This window comes from Pseudophryne corroboree, chromosome 3 (assembly GCF_028390025.1).
Source record: "Pseudophryne corroboree isolate aPseCor3 chromosome 3, aPseCor3.hap2, whole genome shotgun sequence".
Lineage (NCBI taxonomy): Eukaryota > Metazoa > Chordata > Amphibia > Anura > Myobatrachidae > Pseudophryne > Pseudophryne corroboree.
Genome location: NC_086446.1, coordinates 536,028,967 through 536,046,909, shown reverse-complemented (window position 1 = coordinate 536,046,909; position 17,943 = coordinate 536,028,967). Strand labels below are relative to the sequence as shown.

General features: G+C 43.3%; 1 protein-coding gene across 4 annotated transcripts in view; it reads left to right on the top strand.

Moving 5' to 3' along the window:
• SDK2 (sidekick cell adhesion molecule 2) overlaps nucleotides 1-17,204 on the top strand; it is a 1,024,610-nt gene extending 1,007,406 nt beyond the window's left edge. For all 4 annotated transcript variants that reach the window (XM_063961173.1, XM_063961172.1, XM_063961171.1 and 1 more), the window contains one exon: nucleotides 8,402-17,204. In XM_063961173.1, coding sequence (XP_063817243.1) covers nucleotides 8,402-8,755 — 354 coding nt within the window. In that variant the 3' untranslated portion in view covers nucleotides 8,756-17,204. The remainder of the gene's footprint in view (nucleotides 1-8,401) is intronic.
• Nucleotides 17,205-17,943: the final 739 nt, after the last annotated feature.

Sequence of the window (17,943 nt, the reverse complement as noted above, 5' to 3'; positions counted from 1 at the left end):
GACCTAAACATTGTCGACCTAGACAGTGTCGATCTTCAGACTGGATCCTCTTATAGAGGCTATCAGAGATGTTCTGCATATTCCTGATGAGGTGTCAGAGGAGAGTGAGGAATCTTATTTTAATGTAAAAAATAAGTCCTCAGTTACTTTTCCTGTGTCACAGGAATTGAATACCCTGTTTGAAGAACCATGGGTTAATCCTGATAAGAAGTTTCAGATCCCTAAAAGGTTGCTCTCATCCTTTCCTTTTCCTCTGGAGGATAGGAAAAAATGGGAAATTCCACCGATAGTGGACGCATCAGTCTCTAGGCTGTCACGTAAAATTGTATTGCCTGTTCCTGGTGCAGCCTCCCTGAAAGACACGACTGATCGTAAAATTGAGACTACACTAAAATCATTGTACACAGCTGCTGGGGTGGCCCAAAGACCCACTATTGCATGTGCGTGGATCACTAAAGCCAATGCAAAATGGTCACGTAACCTAATTGAGGGGTTAGATTCCTTAGCTAGGGGGGATGTTGACTTACTCCTGCAGCATATACAGGACTTTGTGAACTTTTAACGCACGCACCACCACTATGGCAGTGTCGGCACACAGGGGCTTGTGGTTACGCCAGTGGACTGCTGACGTGGACTCCAGGAAAGGCGTGGAAGGCCTACCATTCACAGGAGAGGCCTTGTTTGGAGATGAATTAGACAAATGGGTGTAGTATGGTATGCCGGTGGCCGGGCTCCCGGCGACCAGCATACCGGCACCGGGAGTACAACCGCCGGCATACCGACAGCGTGGCAAGCGCAAATGAGCCCCTTGCGGGCTCGCTGCACTCACCACGCTGGCGCGCTACATGCGCCACGCTATTTATTCTCCCTTCAGGGGGGTCGTGGACCCCCACGAGGGAGAATATCTGTCGGTATGCCGGCTGTCGGGATTCTGGCGCCGGAATACTGTGCGCCGGGATCCCGACAGTCGGCAACCTGAAGACCACCCAGACATATGGATCTCCACAGCTACTGCGGGTAAGTCTACATATCTTCCTTCCGCAGTCCCCTTCCCAACCAAGAAGACTTGTTCGGCTTCTAAGTTATAGTCCTTTTGGACGGCCAAGTTCAAGGGCAAATCCCAAGGTGCTTCTACGTCCTCCATCGGCGCAAGAGGTAAACCACGCAAACCAGCAACAGCAGGTGCTCAGGAACAGCGCTCAGGCTCTGCATCCTCAAAGACTTCAGCATGACGGTGGACCGCAATGACTGGAAGGCTGACAGGTGGGAGCCCGACTACAATTCTTCAGTCAGATCTGGTCAAATTCGTGCCAGGATCCCTGGGTAATAGATCTTATTTCCCAGGGCTACAGACTGGAGTTCCAAAAGCTCCCACCTCACAGATTCTTCAAATCAGGCTTACCAGTTTCACAAGAGGCAAGTATAACTTTACTGCATGCCATCCAAAAACTGGTACAGACCCAGGTCATTGTTCCAGTTCCACCTCATCTACTAAACAAGGGGTACTATTCCAACTTGTTTGTAGTACCGGAGCCGGATGATTCGGTAAGACCAATTCTGAACCTTTGAACCTGTACTTACGAGTGTTCAGATTCAAGATGGAGTCTCTGAAAGCGGGGTTCTCAGGTCTGGAGGTGGGGGGATTACTAGTGTCTCTGGATATCAAGGATGCGTACCCTCATATTCCGATCTGGCCACCTCATCAGGCTTATCTCCGGTTTGCACTGCAGGACTGTCACTACCAGTTCCAGGCCCTGCCATTTGGTCTCTTTACGTCAATGAGGGTGTTGACCAAGGTGATGGCAGAGATGATGTTTCTACTACGCAAACAGTGAGTGAACATAATTCCGTACCTGGACGATCTCCTCATAAAAGCGCCGTCCAGGGAAAGGTTGCTGGACAGCATTGCTCTCTCAACCAAACTCTTTCAGGACCACGGGTGGATTCTGAACCTTCCGAAATCTCACCTAGAGCCAACACGGAGGCTCCCGTTCCTGGGAATTTTACTGGACACGGAGTCACAAAAGGTGTTCCTTCCATTGAAAAAGGCATTGGTAATCCATTCAATGGTTCGGGATGTCCTGAAGCCAACCCAGGTGTCGGTGCATCTGTGCATTCGCCTTCTGGGGAAAATGGTTGCCTTTTACGAGGCACTTCAATATGGAAGGTTTCAATCAAACCCTTCCAGCTCGATCTGTTGGACAAATGGTCCGGATCGCATCTTCACATCCACCAGAGAATCCGTCTGTCGCCAAAGGCCAGGATCTCCCTTCTGTGGTGGCTACAGTCTTCTCACCTCGTCGCAGGATGGAGGTTCGGAATTCAGGACTGGATTCTGTTAACTACAGACGCAACCCTCAGAGGTTGGGCAGCAGTCACTCAGGGGGTGCAGTTTCAGGGAATATGGTCCAAGTCAGGAAGTCATCCTTCGTATCAACATTCTGGAACTCAGGGCCATATACAACGCCCTTCTGCAGGCCTCACATCTTCTTCAAGATCAGGCAATTCAGGTCCAGTCGGACATTGTGACGGCAGTAACGTAAATAAACCGACAGGGCAGAATGAAAAGCAGAGCAGCAATGTCAGAGGTGTCAAGAATTCTCCTCTGGGCAGAAAGAAACGCTGTGGCGTTGTCAGCGGTCTTCATTCTGGGAGTAGACAACTGGGAAGCAGACTTCCTCAGCACACACGACCTCCACCCGCTTGACAAGTCAATGGAGTTATCCACAGATCGACATGATGGCCTCTCGTCTCAACAAGAAGCTCAGGCGGTATTGTTCCAGGTCGAGAGACCCACAGGCAGTGGCGATAGATGCCCTGACAACTCCATGGATCTATCAGCTGGTGTACATGTTTCCTCCACTCCCTCTGATCCCAAGATTCTAATACGAATAAAAAGGGAAAAGGTTCAAGCAATACTCATTGCTCTGTACTGGCCAAGAAGGGCCTGGTACACGGACCTTCTGGAGATGCTCTTCGAAGATCCGTGGCCTCTACCTCTTCACGAGGATCTTCTGCAACAGGCCCGTTCATCTATCAGGACTTACCGCGGCTACGTTTGACTGCATGGAAGTTGAACGGCTGATTTTAGGCAGGAGAGGGATCCCTAACAAGGTTATCCCGACTATGATCCAAGCCAGGAAGGGGGCAACGTCTAAGTATTACCATTGTATTTGGAAAAAATACGTCTCTTGGTATGAGAGCAGAAATTTTTCTGCGGTGGAATTTCATCTGGGACGTTTCCTGCTTTTTCTGCAGGCAGGCATGGATGTGGCGTCTGGGCTCCATAAAAGTCCAGATTTCGGCCTTGTCCATTTTTCCCCCAGAAACAATTGGCTTCTCTCCCTGAGGTCCAGACGTTATTGATAGGTGTTCTGCACATCCAACCTCCCTTTGTGCCTCCCACGGCACCTTGGGATCTCAATGTGGTGCTACAGTTCCTCCAATCGGACTGGTTTGAACCGTTACAGGAGGTGGACGTAAAATATCTTACGTAGAAGACCGTCACACTGTTGGCCTTGGCTTCAGCAAGACGTGTATCAGAGCTGGGGGCTTTGTCTCACAAAAGTCCCTATTTAGTTTTCCATGAGGACAGAGCTGAACTCAGAACTCGTCAGCAATTTCTTCCTAAAGTGGTGTCTGCATTTCACATCACCCAACCTATTGTGGTTCCGGTTGTCAACGACACCTCTGCTACTTCAAAGTCTTTGGATGTTGTGAGGGCTTAGAAGGTGTATGTGAAAAGAACAGCTTGTCACAGAACGACGGACTCGCTGTTTGTTCTTTATGATCCAAATAAGATTGGGTGTCCTGCTTCAAAACAGACAATTGCACGCTGGATCAGACGTACTCTCCAACATGTTTCTTCCACGGCAAGTTTTCCGTGTCCAAAATCTGTACAGGCCCACTCTACTAGGTCAGGGAGTTCTTCCTGGGCGGCTGCCCGGGGTGTCTCGCCTTTACAGCTCTGCCGAGAAGCTACTTGGTCAGGTTCGAACACGTTTGCTAAGTTCTACAAGTTCGATACTTTGGCCTCTGAGGACCTTCAGTTTGGTCAATCAGTTCTGCAGTAACCTCAGCACTTTCCCACCCAGTTTGGGAGCTTTGGTACATCCCCATGGTTCTAAATAGACCCCAGTATCCTCTAGGACGTATGAGAAAATAGGATTTTAATTACCTACCGGTAAATCCTTTTCTCGTGGTCTGTAGAGGACACTGGGCACCCGCCCAGTGCTACGTTCTTCCTGCACTGTTACTTGGTTAAGTAATGTTGGTTCAGCCATTGCTGTTCCTGTTTCAAGTTTGGTTATCTTGGCTTTCCTTTTGTTGTTTGTGCTGGTTCGGAATCTCACCACTATCCTTATCTATCCTTCTCTCAATGTATGTCCATCTCCTCGGGCACAGTTCCCTAGACTGAGTCTGGTAGGAGGGGCATAGAGGGAGGAGCCAACCCACACTATCAAATTCTTAAAGTGCCCATGGCTCCTAGTGGACCCGTTTATACCCCATGGTACTAAATGGACCCCAGTATACTCTACGGACTACGAGAAAAGGATTTACCGGTAGGTAATTCAAATCCTATCTTTCCATTAACTTACTGAACTGGCTGGCTGGCAGTGACAGGACTGATGGATCTGTAGCAGTCTGGCTCTTGTCCCATGTAGCTCCGCCCCCCGAGGTACTGTGTAGCCCCGCCACTCATCGTCACATAGCTCCACCCCTTTTTTTGCCTGAACACAGCCGTTGTCACTGGGGACTCTGGAGGCAGGAGAAGGAGGCTACAACGCAGGCGCCGTGCAGCAGCAGCAGCATGGGAGACTTGCGCAGGCAGCTTGGAGGTACTGCAGAGCAATGGCAAGCAGCTCAGCCAGTGGGGCCGCTTGTCATTGCTTGCATGTGGGAGGCATTGGGCCGGGCAGGATCGGTTTGCGGGCCCTATCCGGCTTGCAGGCCGTATTTTGCCTACCCCTAGTCTAATGTGTTTTTTAAATATAACACAGTGGGCCTTTTAACATTGTTTAAACAAAAGTTAATTTTTATATTTTACATTTCAAATTAGTTTTTTCCTTGTGCGCCACTGAAAGACCAATCCTTCCCTTTCGTAAACTTACTTGTATTTAGTACATACACTTGTACAGTTGTGCACCTATATGAATAATGCAAATTAGTTGTAGTCAGGGGCAAACGCAAGATTTATTGAAGGGGTTTTCCATATTGCACACATATACTGTACATAGCACACCACACCACACCACACACCAGTGGTGCAAGTAAAAAAAATGTCTTACAGGTACAGCCCCCCCCCCAAAAAAAAAAGGGCGTGGCCAAATGCCACGTGGGGCATGGCCAATGAAAATGTGGGCGTGATACACACATGGGGGGGGCAGATACACATATGACCCCAATAGTGCCAGATACACGTTGCCCACAGTGCCAGATCTACATTGCCCCACAGTGCCAGATATACATTGCCCCACAGTGCCAGATACACATTGCCCCACAGTGCCATATACACAAATTCCCCCACTGGGTCAAATATACATTGCCCCCCATTGCCAGATATGCCCCCCAGTGCCAGATACATATATGCCTCCAGTGCCAGATATGCCCCCCAGTGCCAGCTACAGAAATGCCCCCAGTGCCAGATACAGAAATGCCCCCACAGTGCCAGATATGCCCCCAGTGCCAGATACACATATCCCCCCAGTGCCAGATACAGAAATGCCCCCACAGTGCCAGATATGCCCCCAGTGCCAGATAGAGATGCACCCAGTGCCAGATATGCCCCCAGCGCCAGGTACACATTCCCCCCCCCCTTCCCCTGCTGCTTACAGCACTGCTGCTGTCATCCTGTTCCTGTGTGTGAGGGGAGGAGAGCGCAGCGTGCGCCTCTCCTGTCCCTCAGTCTCCGGCAGCGGTGCGGGTGTCACTCTACCTTCGATTAGGCGATCCGTGAGCCAATCAAAGCATGCGGTCCACAGCCAATCAGGAGCCTTGGCTGCCGGTCCACAAGCTCTGATTGGGTCACGGGCCGGCGCCGACTTGAAGGTAGACACCGAGGGGCAGGAGAGGCACATGCTGCGCTCTCCTTTCCTCATGGAGCAGCGGCATGGTGAGCAGCAGCGTAGGGAGGGAGGGAGTGGTAGCCCGGCGGCTATGGGTACGGCTTACCCACGGCTAAATTCTTAAGGGTACACCATACCCACCCGTACCCACCCACTTGCACCGCTGCCACACACACACACACACACACACACATTCGCATTGCATACATATGCATACTGTAGCACACTGCACACACATACATAATGTGTACATAGCACACCACACGTACATACTGTAGTTCACCACACACATTGCATACATGCACATATATGGAACACACACACACACACACACACACATATATACATTATGGCCCTCATTCCGAGTTGTTCGCTCGCAAGCTGCTTTTAGCAGCTTTACACACGCTAAGCCACCGCCTACTGGGAGTGAATCTTAGCTTCTCAAAATTGCGAACGAAAGATTTGCAATATTGCGAAAAGACTTCTCTGTGCAGTTTCTGAGTAGCTCGAGACTTACTCTTCCAGTGCGATCAGTTCAGTGCTTGTCGTTCCTGGTTTGACGTCACAAACACACCCAGCGTTCGCCCAGACACTCCTCCGTTTCTCCAGCCACTCCCGTGTTTTGTCCAGAAATGGTAGCGTTTTTACAAACACTCCCATAAAACGGCCAGTTTCCGCCCAGAAACACCCACTTTCTGTCAATCACATTACGATCACCAGAGCGAAAAAAAAACCTCGTAATGCCGTGAGTAAAATACCAAACTTCATAGCAAATTTACTTGGCGCAATCGCAGTGCGAACATTGCGCATGCGCAATAAGCGGAAAGTCGCTGCGATGCGAAGAAAATTACCGAGCGAACAACTCGGAATGACCACCTATATGTCACACCATTGCAAGCACACATACACATGAGTATACATAGCACACCACACACATATTATACACACACACATACTGTTTTCATAGGACACCACACACACATACATAGTACACCACACACACATACATATCATACTACACATAGTACACCACACACATAAAACACATTGCAAAATCATACATAGCATACCACACACACACATACTGTACATACATACACACACATATACATAGCACGCCACACAAACATAGCTGACCACACACATTGCACACACATACATAATACACCACACACATAATCAGGGCCGGTAACAGAAATCTTGGGGCCCGGTACACTGATATTTCTACGGCCCCCTCAGATTTTATATATATATATATATATATATATATATATAATGTAGAAGACCCGGCACTCCTCTCGCTCCCCAGCGTGTCAGCAATGTGCTCCCGTGCCCTCACCTCCTAGGACCTAGGTCCCATACACAGCAATGGAAATAAGTGCGGCACTGGGAGTCTTGTAATGGGTGTAAAACAAAGCCGTGTCTTTAATGCATCTACGTTTCGGGGACGCAGCCCCTTCGTCAGGATAACCATAAAGTGTAAAAAACAGTGTTTATATAGCAAATACATGAAGAGTTACTCACCGCCGCCTCCAGCCGCGCTGACGGATCCCGGTCCTAACGTCACTATGTAACCAGATTCAATTCCAGCAGTCCCCAGTTAATTAAACACACCAGACAACTGTGGCCTATTTTAACTTCAGATAGGGAACTGGGTGAAGTCTACCAGTCAAGATTACTGCCCAGTTTCTCTAGGGGGCGTAGCATTAGAGCTTTTGTGGTTAAAACAGACATCTCTTCGTTTGATAAGAATAATTCACCGCCTACAGCTTCCTGCCCTAGTTGGACAAGATGGATCACATCCCTGGCGGGCACTAAGTTGCGTATCCTTGGGGCCCCTCTGATCATTGAAAGGTGTCCCCTTTGACCCTCCCTGTTGCCGGCCCTGCACATAGGCCCTCATTCCGAGTTGTTCGCTCGTTAGCTGCTTTTAGCAGCATTGCACACGCTAAGCCGCCGCCTACTGGGAGTGAATCTTAGCATAGCAGAATAGACTGAGCCAGCTTAACTCAATTAGTTCATTTTCATTAATGTGCAAAAAGCCAGGCTGCAAATGTTTTGTAAGTGAAGTCATCCATTAACCACACTAATAGGCTACAATCTTAGTACTGAACGGTCATATCTACCCAATCTGACCATACATGTGTTACCAAACTAGAAGCCGAACCTGGACCTTTGCTTCCTCTAGACTGATAAAAGTGAAGCTATGATTGGTTATGTGTAGTTATTTGTTTTCATTTAGGAATAAGACTGGTTCTGCTATCGGTATACTGATAGTTGATTATCGTCTGGATACATATAGCTAACGAACTGTTGTTTGATTTTACTTGTTACAGGGGAGCGACAGTGAATATGAAGTTGACCAGAACCAACAGAAAACTCATTCCTTTGTGAACCATTACATCAGCGACCCCACTTACTACAACTCATGGAGACGTCAGCAGAAAGGCATTTCTCGCGTACATGCCTACAATTACACAGATAATGAGCCCGAGGACTCTGAACACTGTGCCATACCCAACAGCAACAGCAGTCAGCAAGGCAGTTTGTATAGGCCCAAATCCAGTCGGACTCCAACCCCTCAACAACCCCCTAACATTCCGACCCAGCCAAACCCCATATACCGCCCTCCCAGCAGCCTTGCCCCATCATCCCGTGCCCCAATTGCTGGATTCTCTTCCTTCGTTTGATGACAAACCTTGCATTATTTACCATTGTTTCTTTGAATTTTAAGAGGCAGATAAATATATATATATATATATATATATAAAATATATATAAGAAAAATGTGTGTGTATATATATATATATATATATATATATGAAGTGAGTCAAGACTAATAGAAATTTTGTTGGAGACAATCAGTTGTGGATTGAAATCTTCATTTTTGCTGCTTCAGTTTTGTATAATATTCCAAAGGTTTTGGGTGCAAAAGTCGGCAAGTATGGCGGATACAATCGTTCACCTAAACCAAGAAAACAATCATTTTCATGGCGGAAAATGGCAGCTGAATTCCCAGAATGGCTGCAGGTTCCTGGCACATTCTCCTCGTAATGTCTATGGAAAGGATAACTGTGCCGGAGTAACTGACAAGGAATGGAGCGCGGCCGACCTCTGCACTCGACAGCTAGAGCAAGCTTGTAACAAGTGTTAAGGCTGAATAATCTGACTCTGCAGAGGATTACACTGGCTGACACTGTGTATGAAAAGTTGAACTAAGAATGCTATGCATGCATTCTGGCTCTGATGACTATATGGACATACAGTGTTGGTATAACAAAATAACTGGAGTAGACCGGAGCCTCAGAAAAGACAGGCGTACAGCCAGAAAAAAAATGACCGTTAAATATTGAGAAATTAAAAGAAAGCCAAAAAAATTGCTAAGTCATTATATTACAGTAAAACTAAAGAATCACAGTGCAACTTGTATGTGCCAACCAGGGTACAAATTAACTGCAATAGTGTGTGCCAGGTTTCAGTCGTCAACCACTATTGAAACGTACATGCTCTGATGCAGGAATGAACCATTTCAAATGCACCATATAGGATGCTGAAAGTATTACAAATGTAACAGTTCATTTATGTGTTCATTTTATGCTTTCATTTAAATGAATATTTTAATTTTTTTTGCCATATTCTGCATATCAACTATCAAAGAGGAAGTTCAGTGTGGTTTAATGCCAGATAGTAGTATTTCCCTAGAATTGCACATAAATATACAGTATTATATTGGGTATGGAATGTGGTGACAATGTTTGGGCTAGGAGATGGTGAAATTATTATATCAGAGTGGCAGGTTTGTAGGACACAATGATATTAATTATGCAGCGTTTCCTTACTAAAGCTTTATATTCCTAACAGCACTCTAACCCTACTTGCCTTTGTATGTATGTAATGGAAATATGTAGAGATGAATGTATGCTAATATTCATTATATGAAACTTATGAAGGCAGTTCTGCTTGCACAATTTAACACTCTTATTCTCTCTGCATAATCCCTTTATATCCTCCAAGTCCTCTCGTCAGTTTTATAATCAAACTACAATACAGTACTCTGGGGGTGTGGCCTAATGCCAACAATAGGAATGACATCATTGTGGGTGTGGCCAGGCACAGAAGTCCTATGAATATGACAGTGTGTAAGTAACGAAGAAGACGACACAGAGTCATTATATATATATATATATATATATATATATATATTAAATGTTATATAAATATATTAAATGTTTCTAACATATGGCTTCCCCTCTATTATACACAATTGAGTAAAAGTTTTTGTTTGAGGCTAGAGAGCCTTTAATGCTTCAAGTTGTTGGTGGTAAGGTATTACCGGCACATCATGAGGTGATATTAGGGTATGTAGTTTGAGGTGACCAGCGATAGTCACATGGAAGATGCACAGTGCACGATTGATTTTTATTCAAGTTTACAGTCACATTTGTCAGTGTTATCATTGGTGTGTGACCAATGCCCCTGCCCAGAGTACAAGGCCAAGGTGGTAGCACGGCTGCTGCCCTTGTGGCACCTGTATTCAGCTTGGCTCTTAGGTTGCAGCCAGCTCCCGACCCTTCTTTTGTGACATTGTGATGTCACGTGCTGGCGGTTGGGGCAGCCAGGGCCAGGGAAGAAGCACCACGCTTCCCATTGCTTGGGATTTCAGATAAGAATTGAAGGTATGCGCAGTTCACAGTCAGTGTGGTCTGGTATAGCTTATTTATGTGTCAAAGATAACACATGGCACCTTTATGAGACACCTCTTTATGTAGTTAGATTATTTTTATGTTTTGTAAACACAACCACTGATGTGAGGAAACCTCCTGGGAACAAAGCAGTGCCTCCTGAATACAAAGTCAGTGTGCCCAAACTGTAAGACAGAACATAATGACGCTCCCATGGATACACAGCTCCTGGCATAACCTCAAAGTGTACCTTATTACCACACCGCTTTTCTTCCCCCCCAGGTGTACTCTGGAAATTTGTATCTGCAGTCTAACAATTGTTTCATTCCCTATTTTTATATCTTTACCTAGTATGTTATCATACGTAATGTATACTAAGTTCTTCATTTCAGATGTTTGCCATTCTGTACCAAGTTAGGCTTTGATATGGTATGTCAGAGATGCCCATTGTTGGGACCATGCGGATCAAGCTTGTCAGTTCACCAAAAATAAATGATCCATCAGCGAGGCATAGCAGAGACTCGGTAGCTATTGTCACCTGTGTGCAGGACTAAATATACAGTGACGTGCAGTGGGGTGAGGCAGAGCCGTTCCTGTCATACTAACGTTTGTGCCAGAGTTTTTATATTATAAAGTATATGAAAAATACAAAGAATACGTTAGAAATATCTTCTTTGTAGTGTTCTAATCATTTGTATAGTCAAATCTATGAAGTGAAAAGTCAATGGTAGGTAAGGCAGTGCCTCACCTATCTATCTTTTCCGCACATCTCGGATCAAAACTCACCAAATTTCCAGGAGTTTATACTGCTGCACCTGTGTATAATGCCCACATGAACCCTTTGGCTCATATAGTGTGTGTAAATTTGGCTCTGGTGCTAGCCAGTGCCTCCTGAGAAATTTACCTCACCACACATCCCTAAAATACATATATAACATCTCCATAGAAGGAATTTGATCACTGCTCCGCATATAAGTAATGGTAAGGTGCAAGACTAGATAATCATATAAGATATAAAGATGCTCGTCACCACAAATGTTCAGAATACACCAAAGTGCATATCAGCTGAATTAGCAGCAAAGTTTCATGCAGACGTATGCCTGAAAGATTGCTGTTTTGTTTGGGATAGATAGATAGATAGATAGATAGATAGATAGATAGATAGATAGATAGATAGATAGAAACCCTGTTTAAACTAGTGAGGGTGGAATTTAGAAGCATGAGAATCTGCCACAATCCTCGTGTAAACTGTCTGAGGATTTGCCTGCATAATCCAGCCTTTGCTTGCCTAATTGAACTATCATTCTACTCTACCGCTGACCATGTAAGGGCGCATTTCTGTGCTGTTCTGATGGAAAATACGGCAAGGTTAAATAAGTATTCAATAGGATACAGTGCTAAAGCTAGACAAGTTTGTGCCCTGTGCCCCCACTCCCCCATATTCGAAACAGGGATAGCGGCACATGCCAGAAATAAAGGGCCATGACTTTATGGGAAAGGGGCGTGGCCACAGAATAGTACCAGTTCACATACACACAGTAGTGTCCGTTATATACATTACACTGCACAGTAGTGTCCATTATTCAGATTACACACAGTAGTGTTCGTTATACACATTATACCGCACAGTAGTGTCCATCATTCACATTACACCACACAGTAGTGCTTGTTATACACATTATACCACACTGTAGTGTTCATTATTCACATTACACCACACAGTAGTGTTCATAATACACATTATACCGCACAGTAGTGTTCACTATTTACATTACACTGCACAGTAGTGTCCATTATATACATTACACCGCACAGATCGTTATTCACATTGCATTGCATAGTAGTGTCTGTTATTTGAATTACACCACACACCAGATAGCAGAGCCCCTTATAAACATTACACAGCAGTAAAGCCCCTACTCCTCATTCCTCCTCACCATCATTCCTCCTCACCATCATTCCTCCCACCCCACCCAAGGAGTAGCGGTGCTGATAATCTTATTTCTTTTCCTCTGTCAGTGCACACCAGTTTCTGCTTCTTGTTCTGAGTCCTGACTCTTGCTGGCTGCTTACTGTGCTGTCACTGTGCGGTGCACTGTTTACCCCAACGCCACGGCTCCTTGATGCAGGGCACTGTGTTGATGGACTGGGACAGACATAATGTCTCTCCCAGTCCCAACAGATACTGCAGGAGATGCGGGAGGGGGCGGAGCTGCAGCGCTGCCCACTGTAATGTGTAATGGTAGCGATGCACTGGGCAGAGGAGGTGCAGGCAGTACACAGAAGCTGGTGGCAGCACATGCAAAGGAGATTAAAGAGAGATGCAGACGGTTGCACACACAGGGCAAATGTGCTGTGTGCAGAGCACTGTCCACACCGACCTAGTTACGGCCCTGATCAGATATTTAAGTAGATGTATTCATTAATAAAATGAGGTTTGTCTGCCCTATTGTTTTAAGCTTCTGGCTAATCTGATCCAAACAAAATTAACTGTTTTAATGCTCAGAGGGCATTGGACTGCTCTAAAACGAGGGCTGGCTTAGTACTGTATGCGGTCTATCCTTAGTACACTTATTTTATTTTTGGTAAGACCAGAGCCGTATTAATATATTGATGAGGTTGTATGCAGTCACATCTTCCTGTGTCATATTCAGGAAGATGGGTTTTGCACAAGGGAGCACAGTGCCAGAGTCTTTGCTAGCATCTGCGTCAGTGCCATCTTTCTGAAGATATGAGTTGAAAGATGGTGCCACCAGCAGATTATATTGGAGAGATCCAGAGGCCCATATGCACTGCACCCCTTACAACCATTATAGATATGCCACGGGCTAAGACATTAATTTATACGTTGTATTAAATCACAATGAACTGTACTGTTTTCACACTGATAACAAAAAAGATATAATACCTCTTTTTGGTCTTTACCTTTACAACTAATAGTAATTGGCTAAGATATTAAATTTAATTCTGCATTTCACAAATGTAAGTCTATGCACAAATGAAACATGTATTTTGATGATCTACCAAAGGTTAAAGTGGTTAGTATTGTTTTGAGATGATAAGTTGGGGTATTTGCATATTAGAATTGGTAACAGGCATTAGCCTCAGAATTCTGCTTTGTTACTACAAGGCCCAATCCTGTCATTCTTTGCCTATATCTTGGAACATTTTGCTAATGGGCCCCAGAGTGGAAATATGCTCAAAGTAAAGTTGATAACTGCGCAGTTCATTAGTATGATGTGAATTTTTATTAGAGATGTGCAGTTCATTTTTAAAAGAAATCCAAACTCACCTAAATTTAGGGGATCCAAGTCGAACCAAGCTTCCCTCGTGTCAGAACTAGAAATTAAGATCCGAATCTTGGGTTTTGGATTGCTTGTAAATCCCTCCCTCATGATTTCAGGTTCCATTTCACACAAGAGAGAGTGGTCAAAATTGATTGGAATTGACTGGAAATTAATGTTCCTTATGTTAATAATACTGTAGGAACAAAGAAATAGGTCCAAATTTCATTTTATCAATTTTCAAGAAATCCAAATCCAAACTAAATGAAAAATCACTTGAGGCTGGTTTTGCCAAAACCCAAACTCTGAGGGCGGTTTTGGCAAAACCAAAACACGAGAGTCCGCGCACCTCTCTAATTTTTATATAACCGTGAAATAAATGTTTTCACTGGAAACAATATATGTAAACTAGTGAAAAAAGAGAAACAGAAATATAATTACTAACTACCCATGTGTGCTTGTGATCGTTACCGTGTAGAAAATATATAATAGGATCTTGATCACACTTTCCTCTGTCAGGGAATATTATGCAAATCCAATATTTTGTAGACATAATAAACCTAATTAGAGATACTGTATAACAATCCTTTTCAGCACATTGTTACAGGTTCTTAAGCAGGGTGTACAATCTGATGATTCCTTGTGAGGTTTGGTTTGCCAGCTGAGGAATTGGGATGAGGGGAAATTGACTAGTTAGGAATAAGGAGCCGATATCCATGTTAACAAAGGTGCCAACAAAACGGACTACACCTCAGTACCTAGACCCATGTCATGAAAGGAGATTGCTAATATAACAAAGCAATGTGTTATAATAGCACGAAGGGAAGTTTGTTGAAGTTTTGCGATAAAATTGGCTTTATAAATATTAGCAATGACAAGTGAGCCACAGTCGCACTAAAGCTGTAATACAGAGGACAGGTATGTGCGCTAATTGTAGAGGAATGCCACCAAAATGTTCCCTAATCCCCCCTACCACCACCTCGCTATCTACTAAATGCTGAAATATAAAAGCTATGTATTATTTATTAACAGTTTCCTATATAGCACAGCAAATTCTGTTGCGCTTCACAATTGGAAAAAACAGTAATAAAACAAGACTGGGTAATAATAAACAGTCATAACGGTAAGAAGGCCCTGCTTGCAACCTTACAATCAGTAGAGTTCTGTGCTAAAATAAGTAAATAAAAATATTTTTTTTTAAAGCAAAGTGATTAAAATAAGTGTGTTATGTTTAAAGTGGCTATTGAACTAAAATGTATTGTGGCTAAACTCAAGTAGCTGTGACTTTGCTGTAAATTGCTTGACACGGCTGAAAGGGTAGCACACAGAACTTTTTCTTATGCAATTAGAAGTCCATGTTAAGTTACTGCGGCCATCAGTGGGAAAATAAAAATATAGCTTGTAGTTCTCAGTCCCTGACTGGGTGAAAAGTAGCGAAAAAAAGTTATTTTTAACTTACAAATGTCGGATTCATTGCAGAACCTCTGGTACATCCCTTCCAATGAGTACAAATGCACTAGAGGCGTTTAAATAGCATAATTGACAATAATTACATTTTTCAATTAATGTTCTGTAATAAAAAAAATGAAAAAGAAAGATCAAAAAGGGTTGAATTATGTGGGACATATATTTTGGGGTGTTGTAAAGATGGGAAATTGGTTTTTGAACTTGTACAGTAGATGGGCATTACATGTGTTTTTCGCAATAGTTTGGAAATTTGCTTAAAAACCTTTAAAAATCACATGACGTCACATTACAGAAATTTGCAATACCCCGAAATAATCCAGAGACTTTTATTTGGCGAAAAATACTTGCTTTCTATAATTTTTTACCAGTTAAAAAAAAGTAGAAACCAGCCATTTAACACCTTTATGGTCACTTATAGCCTTCTATGCTGTTATCCAAGCTTATATGACACATTTTAATTTCCATACATTTTCATGTACTCCCCCAAGTCGCACCATGCAGACTTACTGTGTGACATTGCCGTCATTGCCACAAATAGGCTTTGACATTTACAGTGTGCAATTTGTGGCAGCGCTATTGATAAAATAGCCTGCAAGGTGGGTGGTCATGTAACCTGCAACATCCAGGAACAGAATTTGTGGCTATTGAATTCGCCCCCAAGTAGAGAATGGAAAGCTTACAGCCCCATGCTACTTTTCTGGACAAAGCAGTGGTGGTGTTCTTGGTGAGTTAGTTCAAGCTCCGTTTTGTTGGCAGAAAATGACAGTACAGTATTTCCCCCCCGGGCCCCCCTGTTCTTCCATGCTGCTTTTTAAGAAATTACCCTTTATTTATGACGTGTGTCTTTTCTAACATATAAAAACATCTTAAAATACATAGAGAATATATTAATTTATCCACAATTAAATAAAAACTATTTTAATTAATGGATTCTCACAGCTCAAATCGATATAACTTAAGTATCAAATTCACATGTATAAATAAGAGGGCCTATATTTAAATAAGCATGGTCCCACCACATCTTGGGGTTTACTTACTAGTAAACTGTAAATGTGTAGTAGTAACCCATAGCAATGAAGCAGTAGTCAGCTTTGATCGATCTACTATGTTAGAAAATAAAACATAACTCAATGTACCTGTCTGATAAAGTTGTTAGGGGAATATACACAAAGTGGAGGCTTTTCAAAGTCACTGCTTGTTGGTGGTTTTATCTGCGGGATTTAAAAGGGCAATACTATTAAATGCAAAAGTAGATTTATTTTGTATTTAATATTATTTCCCTTTTAAATCCCATGCCAGAACTACCAAAAAATTACAAATGGTTACATTTCTGGTTAATTTTAAGTGAGGGTTTCCCCACTAGTTCCGGACTCTCAGGTTGTACATCTCTGCTTTTTCATTAAACTATTATTAGGCAAATGAGATAATAGATGCTGTCCTTCCCATTTCAGCTACCATAAATGTTTATTTTTTCAAATGTGGCATATTTTTGCATCAATGTAAATTCATAATTAAAAGTAAATTTATTTTTGTTATTAAAAGTGTATAATAAAAATAGTGGGGAAATATATAAACGAGTAAAGGCAATTATTATTATAAATATATATATATAGATATGGATATATATATATATATATATCCAACCCAGTTTTGCTGGCACTCCAATTCCAATGCAACTGCTCCGGTGCCCAGTAAAGGTAAATCAATATGAATCCAAAAAAGTAACTGGCACTCTGGAGTCTGAGCAATTAGTTGAAATAACTTTTATCCACAGTCAACGTTTCGGGGGTCTTAGCCCCGTCGTCAGGACATAACAGGCTAAGACCCCCGAAACGTTGACTGTGGATAAAAGTTATTTCAACTAATTGCTCAGACTCCAGAGTGCCAGTTACTTTTTTGGATTTATATATATATATATATATATATATATATATATATATATATATATATATATTAAAAGGTGATCTATGTTTTGTCATTTATTTATGCAATTATGCTTGCCGGATGCCGTCACTATCAAAGGATGTGGAAACAGTGTGTGTGATTTTATCCATCTGCAGTAATTTGAGAATAACAGTAATGATGCTGCAAAAGCCAGATTGATTCTGTCACTGAATACGAGCAATACAGTCATAATGTTTTTGGGAAAGTAGGGACACTTTTAGTTAAAGAGATTTATATCAAAATCATTGACAGATATTAGCACGGAAATACAGCCTTTAGTTCTTTCCTGAGTCTTACACTTAAGGGCACTACACACTGGCCTATATGTGCGGCCGATATGAACAATCTCATTCAGTAATGAACGAGAAATTGTTCATATCCTACAGTGTGTAGGCACCAACGATAAATGATGCGCGGACCCACGGTCGTTCATCGTTGGTGGCGGCTCATTTATACCTGCAAGCCAATATGGACAATATTGTCCATATTAGCATGCAGGGC